This window comes from Notolabrus celidotus, chromosome 20, assembly GCF_009762535.1.
Source record: "Notolabrus celidotus isolate fNotCel1 chromosome 20, fNotCel1.pri, whole genome shotgun sequence".
Lineage (NCBI taxonomy): Eukaryota > Metazoa > Chordata > Actinopteri > Labriformes > Labridae > Notolabrus > Notolabrus celidotus.
Genome location: NC_048291.1, coordinates 17,095,075 through 17,116,597, shown reverse-complemented (window position 1 = coordinate 17,116,597; position 21,523 = coordinate 17,095,075). Strand labels below are relative to the sequence as shown.

The 21,523-nt window shown below is 40.6% G+C and overlaps 1 protein-coding gene and 1 long non-coding RNA gene across 2 annotated transcripts; both read right to left on the bottom strand.

Annotated features, from left to right (window-relative positions):
- Positions 1 to 879: 879 nt before the first annotated feature.
- LOC117832367 lies at positions 880 to 10,382 on the bottom strand. Its single transcript, XM_034711459.1, has 6 exons — positions 10,373 to 10,382; positions 10,015 to 10,170; positions 8,182 to 8,968; positions 7,621 to 7,725; positions 981 to 1,049; positions 880 to 905 (listed from the first exon to the last, which is right to left on the bottom strand). The coding sequence occupies exons 2-6, from the start codon at positions 10,168 to 10,170 to the stop codon at positions 880 to 882; spliced, it is 1,143 nt and encodes a 380-aa protein (XP_034567350.1). The 5' UTR covers positions 10,373 to 10,382.
- A 7-nt stretch (positions 10,383 to 10,389) lies between these two features.
- On the bottom strand, positions 10,390 to 13,016 carry LOC117831846. The gene is made up of 3 exons (XR_004635093.1): positions 12,820 to 13,016; positions 11,031 to 11,174; positions 10,390 to 10,487 (listed from the first exon to the last, which is right to left on the bottom strand). It is a non-coding gene; the product is annotated as an uncharacterized LOC117831846 (long non-coding RNA).
- Between the last annotated feature and the right edge of the window lie 8,507 nt (positions 13,017 to 21,523).

The following is a 21,523-nucleotide window of genomic DNA, read 5'->3' as shown; positions in this document are numbered from 1 at the left end:
GCTGATCTACGGTATAAAACATTTAACAAACAGAAATGTTTATTTGCACTATAACACATTTAAATACAAACAGTAGTGAAACAACTGTTATAGACACATTCACAGACAGTAGGGGTGTCCAACCCTGCTCCTGGAGAGCTAACTTCCTGTAGAAACCTTAAAACATGCAGCTCGTTCGCTGATCTACGGTATAAAACATTTAACAAACAGAAATGTTTATTTGCACTAACTCATTTAAATACAAACAGTAGTGTAACAACAACTATAGACACATTCACAGACAGTAGGGGTGTCCAACCCTATTCCTGAAGAACTACCTTCCTGTAGAAACCTTAAAACATGCAGCTCGTTAGCTGATCTACAGTATAAAACATTTAACAACAGAATGTTTATTTGCACTAACTCATTTAAATACAAACAGTAGTGTAACACAACTATAGACACATTCACAGACAGTAGGGGTGTCCAACCCTGCTCCTGGAGAGCTAACTTCCTGTAGAAACCTTAAAACATGCAGCTCGTTAGCTGATCAACAGTATAAAACATTTAACAAACAGAGCCTACCTTTTCTTCATAGACTCTCGCTTTGCAGCATCTATACGGTTTTTGACATAAAACTTTACTCCCTCCCAACTCCTCCTTTTGAGGGCTGTTTGTGAAGTGTCAATGCACTGGAGACACCGGGCTTTCCCAGGGACTGTCCCGGAGCTGATGCAGTCCATCAGGGTTTTTCCACAGCCTGGATCTCTTCCTCCGTCCACTTCTGCCTTGTGGGTTTACTGTAACTGTAGTCATTTTATTTATCAATTAATAATTTATCACTATTTTCATTACATTTTCCTCCATTTTTCAATTCACATTTTCATCACCTCCATTTTATCAATTAGTTTTTGTTAATTCAACCCCTGACATTTTACAAGAGACACTAGAAAACTTCGAAAATGCTTCCATTTTCTTCCAGTTATGAGGAATATGATTACCTTTGACTTCACGTGGATCATGGATTCGTCCAACTTCAGTGGTGGACTTTCTTTTCACTCCCGATTTTTCTGTAAACACAAAGGCTTTAATACTCTCTACTAGCAGAGCAGAACAAACTTATCATATTGCATGAGAGGTCGACCGATTCATCATTTAAACTGATTAATTGACCCCGACAGGACATATTAAAACTATGGTTATCTGTGGAACTGGGCTCTAATAGTGGTCAGACGGGACATACAGTAGATCTCCGGTTAGCATAGAGGCTCCATACACAAAGTCAAGGTAATGTGGAGCTTAGATCATTTATATTTAAATTAAATTAAATATAAGTTTACTTTATATAAGACCGCGTATTCATAATATAACTGCCGCTCTGCCGAAAGAGGGAGGGGGGAGAGCTGGCACTCAGAGCCTCCAGCAGTAAATGCACGTACCCGCTGACAGCTGATTTACATGACGCAAGCAAACAGCGGATTACGATGGAAAACAACGGGTTCTTTGAAAATACAACAGACCTAAGACGAAGACAACGACCTTTCACTACGCCCTGAAACACTGGAATTACTAATTAGGACTTCCTGAAGACTTATCGTAAGACCAGAAGATTCAACCTGAACTTGACTGAGATAATGATTCAGCAGATTGGAATAGTATGTCATCTTTATATTGTGTTTGATTACTTATTGACTTGTTGTGAAATGTTAGAATAGTGTTAATGCGTTTTATTTCTCTAAACCATCTGCTTATTTACTTACACCAGCGGCATAGAGCCAAAATGGCGTCTACTGGCCTTCACTACAGTGTAAATGCTGCATCTTTATGTGCAACTGTTGGTACATGATACATTACTGCCCTGAGAGCTTTATTTTATAACTACAAACGTTTATGGCTACTTTTATGGTCCTCACCAGGTCATTTAGTGACATTATATAGTATGTTCTAAGAATATTTTACTATTTCTGGTGACTATTAGAGCTAATATGCTGTTTACTGTATGTTTTCAGGAACAATGTCACAACTATAGGCCAGTGAATGAATACATTTATGTTTTAACAGACTTTTTTCTCCTTTCTTGTTTCAGTAATGAAGATGAGGATCGTTATGACGAAGATGATACACCAGGGCCATGTTTTACTCATCGATTCCTATAGCTCTGTATGGGCAGCTGCATCATTTCAAAGGAGATATTCGGTCTGAAAGTGTAAAGTTTTATTAGACAGAAATAAAATCTTTCAATTATGCTCTACTCCATCTTTATTTACTGTGACTCAGTGACATCTATACTGATGCTACAGAAATATGTAAAGAGTTATAATGATACCAAGATTGTTCATATAGACCTTGTAGTTTCAGAGATAAACTCTATTCACTTTGGGCATGTCATTTTCCAGCATGGGCCTAAGTTAGAGGACTAGGGATGAAGAGGTTAATGATGTGTAATAGTGGATAAAGCAGTAATTCACTTTTTAGATAACATACTTATGGTTGATTCGTTGATGCTGAGGTGTGAGTGTTTCCTAGAAATTACCTATTCTGAGGTGGCCCGCCATAGTCTAGTTTGTCCCACCGCAGTTTCATAAAGAACAAAAATATTTTTCTCTTCAGCTGGAAATGGAGAGAGGCTGAAAATGAGTGAGAGAAGCTGAAAATGAGGGAGAGAAGCTGAAAATGAGGGAGAGAAGCTGAAAATGAGGGAGAGAAGCTGAAAATGAGGGAGAGAAGCTGAAAATGAGAGAGAGAAGCTGAAAATGAGAGAAGCTGAAAATGAGGGAGATGAAGCTGAAAATGAGGGAGATGAAGCTGAAAATGAGAGAGAGAAGCTGAAAATGAGAGAGAAGCTGAAAATGAGGGAGATGAAGCTGAAAATGAGAGAGAGAAGCTGAAAATGAGGGAGAGAAGCTGAAAATGAGAGAGAAGCTGAAAATGAGGGAGATGAAGCTGAAAATGAGAGAGAAGCTGAAAATGAGAGAGAAGCTGAAAATGAGGGAGATGAAGCTGAAAATGAGAGAGAGAAGCTGAAAATGAGAGAGAAGCTGAAAATGAGGGAGAGAAGCTGAAAATGAGGGAGAGAAGCTGAAAATGAGAGAGAAGCTGAAAATGATGGAGATGAAGCTGAAAATGAGGGAGAGAAGCTGAAATGGGGAGAGAAGCTGAAAATGAGGGAGATGAAGCTGAAAATGAGGGAGATAGCTGAAAATGAGAGAGAACTGAAAATGAGGGAGATGAAGCTGAAAATGAGGGAGAGAATCTGAAAATGGGGAGATGAACTGAAAATGATGGAGATGAAGCTGAAAATGAGGGAGATGAATCTGAAAAATGAGGGAGAAAGCTGAAAATGAGGGAGATGAAGCTGAAAATGAGAGAGAGAAGCTGAAAATGAGAGAGAGAAGCTGAAAATGAGAGAGAGAAGCTGAAAATGAGAGAGAGAGAGAGAATGAGGAAAATGATGGAGAGAAGCTGAAAATGAGAGATAGCTGAAAATGAGGGAGAGAAGCTGAAATGAGAGAGAGCTGAAAATGAGGGAGAGAAGCTGAAAATGAGAGAGAGAAGCTGAAAATGAGAGAGAAGCTGAAATGAGAGAGAGAAGCTGAAAATGAGAGATGAAGCTGAAAATGAGAGAGAGAAGCTGAAAATGAGAGAGAAGCTGAAAATGAGGGAGATGAAGCTGAAAATGAGAGAGAGAAGCTGAAAATGAGAGAGAAGCTGAAAATGAGGGAGATGAAGCTGAAAATGAGGGAGATGAAGCTGAAAATGAGAGAGAGAAGCTGAAAATGAGGGAGAGAAGCTGAAAATGAGGGAGGATGAAGCTGAAATGAGAGAGAGAAGCTGAAAATGAGAGAGGAGAGAACTGAAATGAGGGAGAGAAGCTGAAAATGAGGGAGAGAAGCTGAAATGAGGGAGATGAGCTGAAAATGAGGGAGATGAGCTGAAAATGAGGGAGGAGATGAAGCTGAAATGAGGGAGAGAAGCTGAAATGAGGGAGAGAAGCTGAAAATGAGGGGGAGAGAAGCTGAAAATAGAGAGGAAGCTGAAATGAGAGAGAGAAGGAAAATGAGGGAGAGAAGCTGAAAATGAGGGGAGGAGAGCTGAAAATGAGGGAGATGAAGCTGAAAAGAGAGAGAGAAGCTGAAAATGAGAGAGAGAAGCTGAAAATGAGAGAGAGAAGCTGAAAATGAGAGAGAGAAGCTGAAATGAGGGAGAGAGGGAGAGAACGCTGAAAATGAGAGAGAGAAGCTGAAAATGAGAGATTAGCTGAAAATGAGGGAGAGAAGCTGAAAATGAGAGAGAGAAGCGAAAAATGAGGGAGAGAGAGCTGAAAATGGGAGAGAAGCTGAAAATGAGGGAGAGAAGCTGAAAATGAGGGAGAGAAGCTGAAAATGAGAGAGAGAAGCTGAAAGAGAGAGAGAAGCTGAAAATGAGAGAGAGCTGAAAATGAGGGAGATGAAGCTGAAATGAGGAGAGAAGCTGAAAAAGAGAGAGAAGCTGAAAATGAGGGAGATGAAGCTGAAAATGAGGGAGAGAAGCTGAAAATGAGAGAGAAGCTGAAAATGAGGGAGGAAGCTGAAAATGAGAGAGAGAAGCTGAAAATGAGAGAGAGAAGCTGAAAAGATGGGAGAGAAGCTGAAAATGAGGAGAGAGAAGCTGAAAATGAGAGGAGAGAAGCTGAAATGAGAGGAGAGAAGCTGAAAATGAGGGAGAGAAGCTGAAAATGAGAGAGAGAAGCTGAGAAAATGAGGAGAGAGAGAAGCTGAAAATGAGGAGAGAAGCTGAAAATGAGGGAGAGAAGCTGAAAATGAGAGAGAGAAGCTGAAAATGGGGAGAGAAGCTGAAAATGAGGAGAGAGAAGCTGAAAATGAGAGGAGAGAAGCTGAAAATGAGAGAGAGAAGCTGAAAATGAGGGGGGAGAGAAGCTGAAAATGAGAGAGAGAAGCTGAAAATGAGAGAGAGAAGCTGAAAATGAGAGAGAGAAGCTGAAAATGAGGAGAGAAGCTGAAAATGAGAGAGAGAAGCTGAAAATGAGGGAGCGAGAAGCTGAAAAGAGAGAGAGAAGCTGAAAAGAGGGAGATGAAAGAGAAGCTGAAAATGAGGAGAGAAGCTGAAAATGAGGGAAGAAGATGAAATGAGAGAGATGAAGAGATGAAATGAGAGAGAGAAGCTGAAAATGAGGAGAAGCTGAAAATGAGAGAGAGAAGCTGAAAATGAGAGAGAGAAGCTGAGAAATGAGGAAGAGAAGCTGAAAATGGAGAGAAGCTGAAAATGAGGGGAGAGAAGCTGAAAATGAGAGAGAGAAGCTGAAGAGGGAGAGAGGAGAGAAGCTGAAAATGAGAGAGAGAAGCTGAAAATGAGGAGAGAAGCTGAAAAAGGAGAGAGAAGCTGAAAATGAGGGAGAGAAGCTGAAATGAGAGGATGAAGCTGAAAATGGGAGAGAAGTGAAAATGAGGGAGAGAAGCTGAAAATGAGAGAGAGAAGCTGAAATGAGGAGAGAGAGAAGCTGAAAATGAGAGAGAAGCTGAAAATGAGGGAGATGAAGCTGAAAATGAGGAGATGAAGCTGAAATGATGAGAGAAGCTGAAAATGAGGGAGAGAAGCTGAAAATGAGGGAGATGAAGCTGAAAATGAGAGAGAGAAGCTGAAAATGAGGGAGAGAAGCTGAAAATGAGGGAGATGAAGCTGAAAATGAGAGAGAGAAGCTGAAAATGAGAGAAAGCTGAAAATGAGGGAGATGAAGCTGAAAATGAGAGAGAAGCTGAAAATGAGAGAGGAAGCTGAAAATGAGGGAGATGAAGCTGAAAATGAGGGAGAGAAGCTGAAAATGAGGAGAGAAGTGAAAATGAGGGAGAGAAGCTGAAAATGAGGAGAGAAGCTGAAAATGAGGAGAGAAGCTGAAAATGAGAGAGAGAAGCTGAAAAGAGGAGAGAAGCTGAAAATGAGGGAGAGAAGCTGAAAATGAGAGAGAGAAGCTGAAAATGAGAGAGAGAAGCTGAAAATGAGAGAGAGAAGCTGAAAATGAGAGAGAGAAGCTGAAAATGAGAGAGAGAAGCTGAAAATGAGAGGAGAGAAGCTGAAAATGAGAGAGAAGCTGAAAATGAGGAGAGAAGCTGAAAATGAGAGAGAGAACTGAAAATGAGAGAGAAGCTGAAAATGAGGAGAGAAGCTGAAAATGAGGAGAGCTGAAAAGGAAGAGAAGCTGAAAAGAGAGATGAAGCTGAAAATGAGAGAGAAGCTGAAAATGAGAGAGAAGCTGAAAATGAGGAGATAAGCTGAAAAGAGAGAAGCTGAGAGAGAGAAGCTGAAAATGAGGAGATAAGCTGAAAATGAGAGAACTGAAAAGAGGGAGAAGCTGAAATGAGGGAGAGAAGCTGAAAATGAGGAGAGAAGCTGAAAACGAGAGATGAAGCTGAAAATGAGAGAGAGAAGCTGAAAATGAGAGAGAAAGCTGAAAATGAGGAGAGAAGCTGAAAATGAGAGAGAAGCTGAAATGAGAGATGAAGCTGAAAGGGAAGAAGCTGAAATGAGGAGATGAAGCTGAAAGAGGGAGATGAAGCTGAAAATGAGAGAGAAGCTGAAAATGAGAGAAAGCGAAATGAGGAGAGAAGCTGAAAATGAGGAGAGAAGCTGAAAATGAGGGAGAGAAGCTGAAAATGAGAGGAAGCTGAAAATGAGAGGAGATGAAGCTGAAAATGAGAGAGAGACTGAAAATGAGGAGAGAAGCGAAAATGAGAGGAATGAAGCTGAAAATGAGGAGAGAAGCTGAAAATGAGGGAGAGCTGAAAATGAGAGAGAAGCTGAAAATGAGAGAGAAGCTGAAAATGAGAGAGAAGCTGAAAATGAGAGGAGAAGCTGAAAATGAGGGAGAAGCTGAAAATGAGGAGAGAAGCTGAAAATGAGAGAGAAGCTGAAAAATGAGGGAGAGAAGCTGACAATGAGGGAGAGAAGCTGAAAATGAGAGAGAGAAGCTGAAAATGAGAGAGAGAAGCTGAAAATGAGGGAAGAGAAGCTGAAAATGAGGGAGAGAAGCTGAAAATGAGGGAGAGAAGCTGAAACGAGAGAGATGAAGCTGAAATGAGAGAGAGAAGCTGAAATGAGAGAGAGAAGCTGAAAATGAGAGAGGAAGCTGAAAATGAGGGAGATGAAGCTGAAAATGAGAGAGAAGGAGAGAAGCTGAAAATGAGGGAGAGAAGCTGAAAATGAGAGAGAGAAGCTGAAAATGAGAGAGAGAAGCTGAAAATGAGGGAGATGAAGCTGAAAATGAGGGAGATGAAGCTGAAAATGAGAGAGAAGGAGAGAAGCTGAAAATGAGGGAGATGAAGCTGAAAATGAGAGAGATGAAGCTGAAAATGAGGGAGATGAAGCTGAAAATGAGAGAGAAGGAGAGAAGCTGAAAATGAGGGAGATGAAGCTGAAAATGAGAGAGAAGGAGAGAAGCTGAAAATGAGGGAGATGAAGCTGAAAATGAGAGAGAAGGAGAGAAGCTGAAAATGAGGGAGAGAAGGAGAGAAGCTGAAAATGAGTATAATACCAGCTAATACAAGCAACTGGCGCTCCCAAATTTAAATAAATGCACACATTTTTTTCTTCTGAATACTTAGCCTTTTCTAGTTTTACCATGATCCCTCTCAATAGTTGCCTACATACCTGATAATGAAGTTGAAGGTGAAGATGAAGTAGAAGACGCAGCATCCTTCACAGTCATGTCATCCTCCTCCGAAACTGATGCATCGCTGTCCACAGCCATTGTCTCTGGGAAACATCAACCATATGGATGAAACTATTAGACAGCAGATTAACCCTTTTAGGAAGGCAACATTGCACAAAAAGGGCAGAGGGAAAGGTCCTACATCTTTCTCTATTAAAGCTGGGGTTGGTGTTCAGATTTAGATTTAGGAGTCGTTTTGGAGGAGCTCTGAGGGAGGAGGGGAGGGGTTAGACGGAGTCCTGAGGAAATGCTACATTCAAATTCATGCTAGTTTTCAGAGACTACCAACCCCAGCTTTAAATGCTAGAGGGTAGAATGTTCCAGCAATTATCCACCAATGGAAGCTCCCTACCATCATGTGCTATCTGCTGGTCAAAATACTGCATTGGAGAATTTAATCTACTAGTAAAATTTTTTAAAAGGATGACATTTCTAAAAATGATGGAGTGGTAAACGCCTGTGTGTAAATGAATGTATGTAACTATTTATATAGGCCTAACCTTGTGGATCAATGTTGATTTCATCCAGATTCCTTCCTTTAAATTCAGCCAGTCGTCCTTGCTCCATGGCCATGAGGACTTTACTCACTTTGGCAAGCTGTAATGTGCCTTCAGGCAGCCTGTAATACTGGCGGTGTACTCTGATGTCATGCCCAAGGAAGTCCGCAAGGTCATCCATTTCATTGTCTTTGAGGTTGAGGACCTTGGACATAGTAGCCATGTGCTTTCTGAGTTTGGTAGAGGACAATGCTTCTGGGTGGCTTGCTCCACAGCTTTGAGCAATGTGACGGATGACATCTGATCCTCTGAAGTGACTGAGTGCCTGTGGTCTCGCAAACAGGAAGGGATTCTCATCAGGCACATCACAGTTCTGGCGAGTCTTGACAAGCAAGTTCATGGACGTCATCATATCAGGAGTGAGAAGGATGGGGACCTTTCGTCCGCGTTTTCCCTTTATCTCAATACGCTGGAAGTGCTTACAAAGCTTTTTCTCAAAGTCTGACAAAGCAAGCTCAACATCTGGATGAGTAGTGGAGGTATCTCTTAACAGGAAACCATTAAGGGGCATCTTTGATACTTCTCCTTCTCTTCTACGATTAAAAAGTATCACCTCACAAAGTGTCATTTTCGCAAGTTCTGCCCAGTGCTTCTTGTTTGGTTCTTGTTGGAGTTTTGTTTGGCAGTCCTTCCTTTGTACGTTGAGATGCTCGTGCATTTTTTTAACATCTTCAGCAAAAGGAAGTAGTTGTGGAGCGTTCCATTTTGCCTCACTGAGGTTCCTGAGGGCCTGTGAAGAAACACATTCATTCCATCTTGTGTCACTGATTTGTCTAAACACCTGCACATTGTGAATGGCATTCTCATCACCAGAAATCATTGCTTCACATTCTAAAATCTTGGCTATTTTTTTGATGTTGTGACCCAACTTTAATGCTAAAGATGGTGTTTATATGTGTTTGTCTCCTCATTCAGGCCAGCCACATTCTTAACTGCCTCTATCACAAGAGGGAAATTAGCCGGCACGAAGAAAATCTGTCATTGTCTTTAACGTGCCGTCTTTTTGCCTTGGAGAACTAGTCGCCCTGTCTCGCGCATCTTTTGTCTGATGTATTCATGTTTTGTGACATCATGTCCATGCTTATTGAAGAGTTGTTCCCCAAACTTCAGTATGCTTTTCTCTTTGCGAACAACGTTTGTAATCTCATCTTCGCGCATGTCTAGCACCATTTTCCAGAACCGTGCATTAATATTGTCTGGACTGGTTGAGCATATGCACAAAGGGCTTGGACTCTGTTTTTTCCTGGCTTCAAACCTTCGATTTTCTTAGTCAGGTGGCATCTCTTCATGTGCTTCCACAGTAGTTTCCTTTTGAGGTAAGCCTCACAGTTAATACAGTGCAGGTAATCACTGGGTTTACCAGGATTACTAGATTGTTGACAGGGTATCACCATTCCTTTTCCTTCTTTAAGGACCTGATTATTATGGGCACGGTTTCCTTTATTTCTCAATAAAGTCAACTGTAATCTTCGCTCTTTAGACCCCTTTGGAAAAAGCAACTGCTCTTGCCACTTGTGGTTTATCTTGGTGTTTTGCTTCTAAATGGCGTGCCATTTTGCTGAAAGGCTTAGAGCAAAACAAACAGTGAAACCTTTTATTGTACAGTCTGCCGCCATTTTTGTTCGTCTTTAGCGTCATGACCTTCACATCAGAATCATCAGTTGAAGATGATTCTACAATGACATTTGCAGCGACGGATCTAGAAGGTGCCTTGTGTTGTCTCTTGTGTGGTTGGACTTCTCCTTCCTGAAAGTGAGGTAAAGCTGTCTTCTGTACCTTTCTCTTCTTATCCTTGTGCTGTTTGACATCTTCTGCTGTCCTGTCATCTTCTGCTGAAGTGTCGCTTCCTGTGTCTTCAGAGGTTTCAGGAACATACTCGTCTCCACTGAACTCAGAAATGGATAGAGAGTCATCTGTTGTGTATCCAATCATCTGTTTGTTTAGCCAAAAAGAAAAACATACAAAAAAAACTAAGCGTTACATTAAGTATTTTGTCAAATCTAGTTTTTACATTTCATACACCATTATGGACCTGCAGATGCACATTCAGCACACCAAGTCTGCCACCACTCGGTCACTGTTAAGAGACTGCACTTATTATATTAGCATGTGAAGTTGAAGCAAATAAACTTACAACTACACTGTCAGTTTCTTCTGAGCTCTGGTACACTTGTGTCGACGTCAATTTTAGCTGTAGTGTGGTCAAGGATAATGGTGCTGTCACTGTCACTGGAGCACTCGTATACTCTCTGAAAAATAATAAGAAAAAAATCATTTTTAACAGTGAAAATCTCTGAAGTCCACTCAGAATTAAAGGATAAATAACGCTTTCATGCAAGTTGCCTTAAATTCCCACTTAACTGCAAAAAGAGAAGCAGATTTCAGGGTCCTACAAACCATCAGTCAGCCTATTAAAACCTTTTCTCAGGGGCCTCTGTGGCTCACCATGTAGTGCGTGTATGCACACACTATACTGAGCCCCCTGGCCATCCATGCCCTGTGCTGCATCCCATAACTAAGGCTTAACAAACTGCTGAAAGGAAGTGCCCTGCATCTCCAGGCATCACAACCCCCTCTCCTTCGGTGTGATCAAGTGTTTTGGGACTTTACAATGCTGAAAGATACCACAAAGGGGACTCTGACAAAATTGTGCAGAATTTTTTTTCTGCAACTGAAGCCATATTTCCTACTGATGAACTTGGTGACTGATTAGGCGCAGGCAGAGGCACATAGAAACAGTTGTGTCTCCTGTCACTCTAAGGTACATTAGAAAAAGGTGTAGTTCAACTAACCGTTGTATCCAGACCACCATGTAAAACCAAGGTGCTCTCCCTCTGCTCCTTTATCTCCTTTGTGTTCGTCTTCTCGTAGTGTTTCTCACACACATCATGATGTGCTTTAAGTTTCTGGAGGCGACGCATGTGACGACTTGGAGCCTGCAAAGCAAAGAAATCTAAGTTTAAAAACATTCTTCATTGTGCAGCCAAATATTTTTTTGTTGGTGGTGGTATTTATGCTTTATTACATAGGCAAACTTAAAAACACAGAAAGGACAGAGCAGAGAAAAGACACTATTATGGCACCTGTATTCACTGCAGTCTAAAAACTGTCACTATCACAGTAACAGAACTCTGCTTCATAGTGAATTCACAGCTGACTACAACCTACCACTAACTACCAACACTGACTGACATGACAAGGATATGACAACTATGAAGCCAACTACTGAAATATCTACAAAACTGAAATCCAAAAAGTCCAAAATAACACAGGGAACACAAAGAACCCAAGAAGGACATACAAACTGAACTCCAGAAAGACAAACAATGATCCAACAAGGGACAGAGGAAACAGAGGAACTAAATACACAGAGTAATTAACACAGGTATGCAGCACAGGACACAGGTGACACAAATCAGGGTAATCAAAAGGAGGGAAACACACAAGGGCAGAAAGTAACTGACCTGGAAACAAAGGGGATTCAGAACTACAAAACAGAGTACACAAGACAAGACTAAGAAACACCAGAAAGTCCAAAAAGAGACATGGATCACTAAACACTCAAGGGACACAAAGAATAACCAATGCAGAATAAACACAGGGAGGAACCAACACATGAAACACAAGGAAAAACTGACATTTGAACTCATGACACTGTCATTGAATCGACTTAAATAGACAGATCCATTTCTTAAAGTATTATGTCTTAACAGTAACACTTCTAACAAAAATAAAAACAATCTTTATCAAAATAATGATTTATTTGTAACATAATTCATATCATAAGAAAAGGGTTAGGGTGTTATTGATTAAGACTTAAAAAATGGATGCAGTCTGATGAGTTATACAGTATATATGGTGACTTATACTAACAACTATAAGTATATGTGTGAGACAGACATATACAGTGTAACGTTATGTCGTTTACATATTTTTTAGTGACTCACGCTGCTGTTCCTGGTGTGTAAAGGCACACGTCTCTCTTAATGGGTGCGCACTGTGCTTCGGGGATCGCTGCACGGTTTTAATAGACTGAATATCATTAATAAGCGTGATGATATGGTGACATAACCTTTTACACTGAAGTAGGCTGTTTAGTAACCACGGTGCCGGCGAATATAACTGCAATCGGCACATCTCTACGGGAAGAAATTTAAAAAAGGCAGGGAGCGGGGTGCAGGGAGGGGGGAGCGGGGTGCAGGGAGGGGGGAGCGGGGTGCAGGGCGGCGGGGAAGCGGGCGGCGGGGGAGGGTGGAGCGGGGCACCATGGCCGCAGTGGCGGTTCAAGTGGCGGTTTTAAACCGGTGCCAAAGCTATGCAAACCACCCTTAAGTTATGTGCACATGGTAACATTAGTTAATTGTGATTTGGAGTAATATTAGCATGGCTTCAGACTTGGTTTAATGACTTGACATTGGAACATGCAGGCTTGCTAGCTGCCATGTGTAAACCAACACTAGCTAATGACGTTGCAACAAAACATGAGCTGCTCTTTTCATGCTGCAGTACTAACAGTACGAAGTTAACAGCTAAAAAAGTACTGAATTGAATTATTAACAAGAACTTATAACAATGACTTACCATATCCTCCAACGTAGTTGACGGGTCCGCATGCGACGCAGTAGTGATGTGAGATGGCCAATGGAGCTCATGGCTGTGACCTGTGACCGGAACTCATGGCTGTGACCTGTGACCAGAGCTCATGCTCGTGAGATAGAGAGAGCGCTGGATTTACGACAACGCACCGACCGGGAGAACTCCGCACACACCACAACGACACACCGACGGGCCGGGAATCTTTACAAATGGATGTTAAATTTGATATTCACAAATAAAGAAACATATATTCTATTTACAAGCCCTTTTGATGAATAGATTAGATATTATTTTGCCCTTAAATGATGACACAGGCTGAGTGGGAATCAAAAAAGGGAGCGCTGGATTTCAGATACAGCAGGTCCAGGTGGGGGAGGGGCATGGTCCAGGTGGGGACTTCAAAAGTTAGGTTTTGTGTAATCTGTCAGTTGACTGAGGCTGGGGGGAAGGACAGTGCTGCTAAAAGTCATTTTTTAATTGAGAAAAGTAATTTAATATTATATTGATATATTACAATAAATTACTATATGAATAAATACAGATGTGAATTAAAATATAAAACAAAAAAATACAAAATTCAAAATATTCAAGGGATCAACATAAATAAATAAAAATGTAAATAAAAACATTGAATTAGCACAGATTTAGAGTTGGTTTTTTTTACAGAGGTTATATTGTCATTTCTATATCAATGCCATCATCGTTTGCGTAATGCATGTACAGTGGCAATTAGAAAAGCTAAAACTGATTATTACTTTCTTTCTAATATCGCAAATAATCTGAACAATCCCAAAAAATTCTGGAGTACAATTAAATCATTATCTGGAAAAATCAATTATGTTGAGCTTCCTCCATGCATTGTGAAGGATGAAAAGAAAATTACTGAGAAGACTGAAATGCTTGACTGTTTCAACAGACATTTTGTTTCCTCTGTTTTTTTATTTGAATCCCTACACTCTTCCTGTAGCAGTACTCCCTCTGTGGATCCTGTTAATCAGGCATTACCGAATCAACCTTTTAGCTTTGATGACATTTTAACTTCTCAGGTAGATAAAGCCCTCAGGTAGTTGTACACAACAAAATCTGCTGGTCAAGACAAATTGAAACCCTACTTTTTAAAATTAGCAGCTGACTTCATTGCCCGCCCTTGACGCACATTTTCAACCTCTCCCTAGCAACAAATGTCATTCCCTTAGTCTGGAAATCTGCCTTTGTTTCCCCCCTTCTAAAAGGGGGTGACGCCACTATTTTAAATAATTATAGGCCCATTTCCAAATTATCTGTCCTGGCCAAAGTCCTTGAAACTTTTATCAGTGATCAATTGAAGGAATTTTTAGACAATAACAACATTTTAGCAGCATCTCAATCAGGTTTCAGGAGAAAACACAGCACAGTTACAGCATCTCTTAAAGTTTTTAATGATTTTAGCGACATTTTAGATAATAAGCATTATTTTTATTGACCTGTCTAAGGCCTTTGATACAGTTGACCACAAGTTACTGAAACAACGACTGTGCCTTATAGGATTGTCTGATCATTCAGTCGGCTGGTTTGATAACTACCTCCATGACAGGTCACAATGTGTTCATGTTCATGTATTCATTATTTATATCAACACGATACATCATACTGTTTTTAATGCAAATTTCCACTTTTATGCCGATGACACTGTAATGTATTGCTCTGCACCCACCCCAGATCAGGCCCTGACACAGTTACAAACTGCTTTTGTCGTCACGCAGGAAAAAACATTGGCATCTTCTTATTTATAAATGCATCCGAGGACTACTTCCTTCTTACCTCCTCACATATATTGCACAAAAGAACTCAGGAAGTCATAATCTTTGATCTCAGGATCTTTTATTACGATCTGTTCCGAGGGTCAGGACTGAACTTGGGAAAAAGGCCTTCAGGTTTGCTGCTCCCTCGACCTGGAATGCCAAAAGCATACAAAAGGATCTAAAACTGTCTGACATGATATCTTTGAATGCTTTGAAGCGGTCCTTAAACGACTTTGAGGCTGATGCATCTATCTGTAGATGTTTTTTTTAAATTTCACTCATGCTGTTTTTCTGGAGGTACCTGTTGTGTAGCTGTTGTACGCGTCTGCTATTTGTATTTATGTCTATTGTCTATTTGTAACTCTGTAACTGTGCTGCTGCCTATCTTGGCCAGGACTCTCTTGGAAAATAGATTTTTAATCTCAATGAGCATTTCCTGGTTAAATAAAGGTTATATAGCATTATTTTCTATAAATCTTATTGTTTATGTAACAGGGTTACCGGTTACATTTATGCAAATGTTATGCAGCTTGCTAGGCTCCACACCTTCGATTACTACAGTTAGCCTACTGTTTTGATACAAATACTACCAAGCTGGTCTTGGTGCTTAGTTCAGTAGCAGACAGAGAACAGCTGAGATGCTATTAATATCAGTATTAGCAATAATAAAGACCTGAAGAGCACACAGCAGGGAGACCACACTCAGAAAAACAACCCACAGCACTACGGCACGTAACAGCTAGCTAGCCTCCACACTAGCATTAGCTAAACCTGCTTTAATGTTAGTTATAGCAGCTGGTGAGTCTCCACACTAGCATTAGCTACACCTGCTTTCATGTTAGTTATAGCAGCTGGTGAGTCTCCACACTAGCATTAGCTAAACCTGCTTTCATGTTAGTTAAAGCAGCTGGTGAGTCTCCACACTAGCATTAGCTAAACCTGCTTTAATGTTAGTTAAAGCAGCCGGTAAGTCTCCACACTAGCATTAGCTAAACCTGCTTTCATGTTAGTTATAGCAGCTGGTGAATCTCCACACTAGCATTATCTAAACCTGCTTTCATGTTAGTTATAGCAGCTGGTGAGTCTCCACACTAGCATTAGCTAAACCTGCTTTCATGTTAGTTATAGCAGCTGGTGAATCTCCACACTAGCATTAGCTAAACCTGCTTTCATGTTAGTTAAAGCAGCCGGTGAGTCTCCACACTAGCATTAGCTAAACCTGCTTTCATCTTAGTTAAAGCAGCTGGTGAGTCTCCACACTAGCATTAGCTAAACCTGCTTTAATGTTAGTTAAAGCAGCTGGTGAGTCTCCACACTAGCATTAGCTAAACCTGCTTTAATGTTAGTTATAGCAGCTGGTGAGTCTCCACACTAGCATTAGCTAAACCTGCTTTCATGTCAGTTATAGCAGCTGGTGAGTCTCCACACTAGCATTAGCTAAACCTGCTTTAATGTTAGTTAAAGCAGCTGGTGAGTCTCCACACTAGCATTAGCTAAACCTGCTTTCATCTTAGTTCATGCAGCTAGCTAGCCTCCACACTAGCATTCGCTAAACCTGCTTTCATGTTAGTTCATGCAGCTAGCTAGCCTCTACACTAGCATTAGCTAAACCTGCTTTCATGTTAGTTATAGCAGCTGGTGAGTCTCCACACTAGCATTAGCTACACCTGCTTTCATGTTAGTTATAGCAGCTGGTGAGTCTCCACACTAGCATTAGCTAAACCTGCTTTAATGTTAGTTATAGCAGCTGGTGAGTCTCCACACTAGCATTAGCTAAACCTGCTTTCATGTTAGTTATAGCAGCCGGTGAGTCTCCACACTAGCATTAGCTAAACCTGCTTTAATGTTAGTTAAAGCAGCTGGTGAGTCTCCACACTAGCATTAGCTAAACCTGCTTTAATGTTAGTTAAAGCAGCTGGTGAGTCTCCACACTAGCATTAGCTAAACCTGCTTTAATGTTAGTTATAGCAGCTGGTGAGTCTCCACACTAGCATTAGCTAAACCTGCTTTAATGTTAGTTAAAGCAGCTGGTGAGTCTCCACACTAGCATTAGCTAAACCTGCTTTAATGTTAGTTAAAGCAGGTGGTGAGTCTCCACACTAGCATTAGCTAAACCTGCTTTAATGTTAGTTATAGCAGCTGGTGAATCTCCACACTAGCATTAGCTAAACCTGCTTTCATGTTAGTTAAAGCAGCTGGTGAGTCTCCACACTAGCATTAGCTAAACCTGCTTTAATGTTAGTTAAAGCAGCTGGTGAGTCTCCACACTAGCATTAGCTAAACCTGCTTTAATGTTAGTTAAAGCAGCTGGTGAGTCTCCACACTAGCATTAGCTAAACCTGCTTTAATGTTAGTTAAAGCAGCTGGTGAGTCTCCACACTAGCATTAGCTAAACCTGCTTTCATGTTAGTTAAAGCAGCTGGTGAGTCTCCACACTAGCATTAGCTAAACCTGCTTTCATGTTAGTTATAGCAGCTGATGAGTCTCCACACTAGCATTAGCTAAACCTGCTTTCATCTTAGTTCATGCAGCTAGCTAGCCTCCACACTAGCATTAGCTAAACCTGCTTTCATGTTAGTTCATGCATCTAGCTAGCCTCTACACTAGCATTAGCTAAACCTGCTTTCATCTTAATTCATGCAGCTGGTGAGTCTCCACACTAGCATTAGCTAAACCTGCTTTCATGTTAGTTATAGCAGCTGATGAGTCTCCACACTAGCATTAGCTAAACCTGCTTTAATGTTAGTTATAGCAGCTGGTGAGTCTCCACACTAGCATTAGCTAAACCTGCTTTCATGTTAGTTATAGCAGCCGGTGAGTCTCCACACTAGCATTAGCTAAACCTGCTTTAATGTTAGTTAAAGCAGCTGGTGAGTCTCCACACTAGCATTAGCTAAACCTGCTTTCATGTTAGTTATAGCAGCTGATGAGTCTCCACACTAGCATTAGCTAAACCTGCTTTCATCTTAGTTCATGCAGCTAGCTAGCCTCCACACTAGCATTAGCTAAACCTGCTTTCATTTTAGTTCATGCAGCTAGCTAGCCTCTACACTAGCATTAGCTAAACCTGCTTTCATCTTAATTCATGCAGCTGGTGAGTCTCCACACTAGCATTAGCTCAACCTGCTTTCATGTTAGTTATAGCAGCTGATGAGTCTCCACACTAGCATTAGCTAAACCTGCTTTAATGTTAGTTATAGCAGCTGGTGAGTCTCCATACTAGCATTAGCTAAACCTGCTTTCATGTTAGTTATAGCAGCCGGTGAGTCTCCACACTAGCATTAGCTAAACCTGCTTTAATGTTAGTTATAGCAGCTGGTGAGTCTCCACACTAGCATTAGCTAAACCTGCTTTCATGTTAGTTAAAGCAGCTGGTGAGTCTCCACACTAGCATTAGCTAAACCTGCTTTAATGTTAGTTAAAGCAGCTGGTGAGTCTCCACACTAGCATTAGCTAAACCTGCTTTAATGTTAGTTATAGCAGCTGGTGAGTCTCCACACTAGCATTAGCTAAACCTGCTTTCATGTCAGTTAAAGCAGCTGGTGAGTCTCCACACTAGCATTAGCTAAACCTGCTTTAATGTTAGTTAAAGCAGCTGGTGAGTCTCCACACTAGCATTAGCTAAACTTGCTTTAATGTTAGTTATAGCAGCTGGTGAGTCTCCACACTAGCATTAGCTAAACCTGCTTTAATGTTAGTTATAGCAGCTGGTGAGTCTCCACACTAGCATTAGCTAAACCTGCTTTAATGTTAGTTATAGCAGCTGGTGAGTCTCCACACTAGCATTAGCTAAACCTGCTTTAATGTTAGTTATAGCAGCTGGTGAGTCTCCACACTAGCATTAGCTAAACCTGCTTTAATGTTAGTTATAGCAGCTGGTGAGTCTCCACACTAGCATTAGCTAAACCTGCTTTAATGTTAGTTAAAGCAGCTGGTGAGTCTCCACACTAGCATTAGCTAAACCTGCTTTAATGTTAGTTAAAGCAGCTGGTGAGTCTCCACACTAGCATTAGCTAAACCTGCTTTAATGTTAGTTATAGCAGCTGGTGAGTCTCCACACTAGCATTAGCTAAACCTGCTTTAATGTTAGTTAAAGCAGCTGGTGAGTCTCCACACTAGCATTAGCTAAACCTGCTTTCATGTTAGTTATAGCAGCTTGTGAGTCTCCACACTAACATTAGCTAAACCTGCTTTCATGTTAGTTATAGCAGCTGATGAGTCTCCACACTAGCATTAGCTAAACCTGCTTTCATCTTAGTTCATGCAGCTAGCTAGCCTCCACACTAGCATTAGCTAAACCTGCTTTCATCTTAGTTCATGCAGCTAGCTAGCCTCTACACTAGCATTAGCTAAACCTGCTTTCATCTTAATTCATGCAGCTGGTGAGTCTCCACACGAGCATTAGCTCAACCTGCTTTCATGTTAGTTATAGCAGCTAGCTAGCCTCCACACTAGCATTAGCTAAACCTGCTTTCATGCAGCTAGCTAGCCTCCACAGTAGCATTAGCTAAACCTGCTTTCATGTTAGTTCATGCAGCTAGCTAGCCTCCACACTAGCATTAGCTAAACCTGCTTTCATTTTAGTTCATGCAGCTAGCTAGCCTCCACACCTTCGATCACTACAGTTAGCCTACTGTTGTTAATACAATTCTACCACTACAGTTGCTCATATTATTACTGTTAATTTTATTGGAACTATTTTGACTCCTATTACTGCTTCTAATTGAGCATAGCATAAGTTTAGGCAGGCCAAGAGGTAAGGCTTAGCCTAGCCTGCTGAGGCCTTAGCCGAGCCTGCTGAATTAAGCCAGCCCATGCTATCACATGGAGCTCATCTCAAGCATCCCCTGTCAGCTGGTGCCTCATTGTCATCAGTGTCTGTGAGCAATCTCCCCAAAGTGAACAGTAAATACTTTCTAATTGTAATGTGAGAAGTTAGTTAAACTTGTGTAGTACAACACCTCAATACCTTACTGATCTCCTTAAGTCATATTTCTCAACTGACATAGCATAAGAGATCAGATATAGACTGTTGATATTAATATTATTATTAGCAAAAATAAAAGGAAAGGAAAGAGTTGACATAAATGCCAGGTGATTCATGAGTTGAAATAATGTGACACTTAAAATATGTGATAAAACATCAAAACTTTGTGAAAAAAATATTAATTTCCATTATTTATTTCATTATTTATTTATTTTTGATTAATTAAACTAAATGAGTTACAAATATAAATTGAAGGTAACTTTGAGAAGTTGATTTAAAAGGTTTAAAAAGGGACTCATGTAATGAAAGCTATAAAATACATTATATTTGTGAATTTAAAAGCAATATATTATATAAAATATATGGTTATCATTGTTTGTTTGTTTGTTTTTACAAACATTTATTGATTAATTTATGTCTCTCTTCAGTCAAAAAGACACACAGCTTAAAATACAGTCCTAAACAGTAATACTACTTTTGTCCAATAGAGGCCCCGAGAGAGTGAACAAACAGCAATACACACTTCCGGAACACTGAACCTCATGGGGACTGCAATACTCTGTGTGACCACTAGAGGTGCAGAGACACACAGTCGCACAGATTTTGTCATGAAAATTGACCTTCTGGGGACAACTTAGAAAATTGATGGGGCGTGTTCAAATACTGTTTTGAAGCTAGTGGAGGGGGTCTCCCCGTGGGGACCTCAGTTTTTGTCCCCATGGTGCCACGAGTCCCCATGGGTCAGTGTGCATTCAGGCCAAAGTCCCCACCAGGATAGAAGAACAAGAACACACACACACACACACACACACACACACACACAGGTGATTCAGATGACCTCATCAGTGAGTGACAAACACGAGCACGCACGCACACACACACACACACACACACACACACACACACACACACACACACACACACACACACACACACACACACACACACACACACACACACACACACACACACAGGTAAGACATTTCCATACTTGTCAAGCAGTTTATAGGTGCTACTACTTCTAACACTTCAACTTCTTTTTAATTTTTCCACTTTATTCACTTCTCCTTTTTCACCTTTTCTCCTTTTTCTACATTTTTCCACTCCTTCACCTTTTTCCACTTCTACATTTTCCACTCCTTGAACTTCTTCTCCTTTTTCCACTTCTTCAACTTCCTCTCCTTCTACATTTTCCAATCCTTCCACTTCTTCTACTTCCACTAATTCAACTACTTCTACTACTCTTCCACATGTTCAGCTGTGTTTCACAGCTTTCAGCCTTCAGCTTCAGCATTTCAACGCATTTGCTTTCAGGAAATGCAACCTTTCTAGTTATGTTGAAATGCTGAGCATTTCAACATATTGTTATTCAACTTTATTCTTTTTATTATGTTGAAATGCTGAGCATTTCAACATATTGTTATTCAACTTTATTATTATTATTATTCCACTTTCCGTTACGCCTTTCACAGCCTTCAAATTTTGACCGATTTTAACCGTTCAACTTTTAAACTCTTCAGCTCCTTCACCTCTTTCAGGCTATATCTTCTCACATATTCAACCCTTATACTTTTTGAATTATTCAACTTTATTCAACCTTTATTTTAACATTGAAACAGATGGGGCGGAATCTTCAAATCCACTTCAACTTCTTCAACTACTACAGCTCATAGCTTCAGCATACTTTCACTTATAGACTCCATTCAAACTTTAAACTGTTCACAAGACTTTCAGCTATCTACACTTGTTTCACTTTTTTGATACCTTTCACAGTTTCACAGATTTCACTGTTCAAAAATTCATCAAATTTCAGCTCTTCCCTCACTTTAACATTGGTGTGTATGGGGTGGAACTCTGATGAGCAGAGTGAGAGGTTCAAAACTTAGAGTGGGCAGGCTGGGAAAAAAATGTGACATGGCCT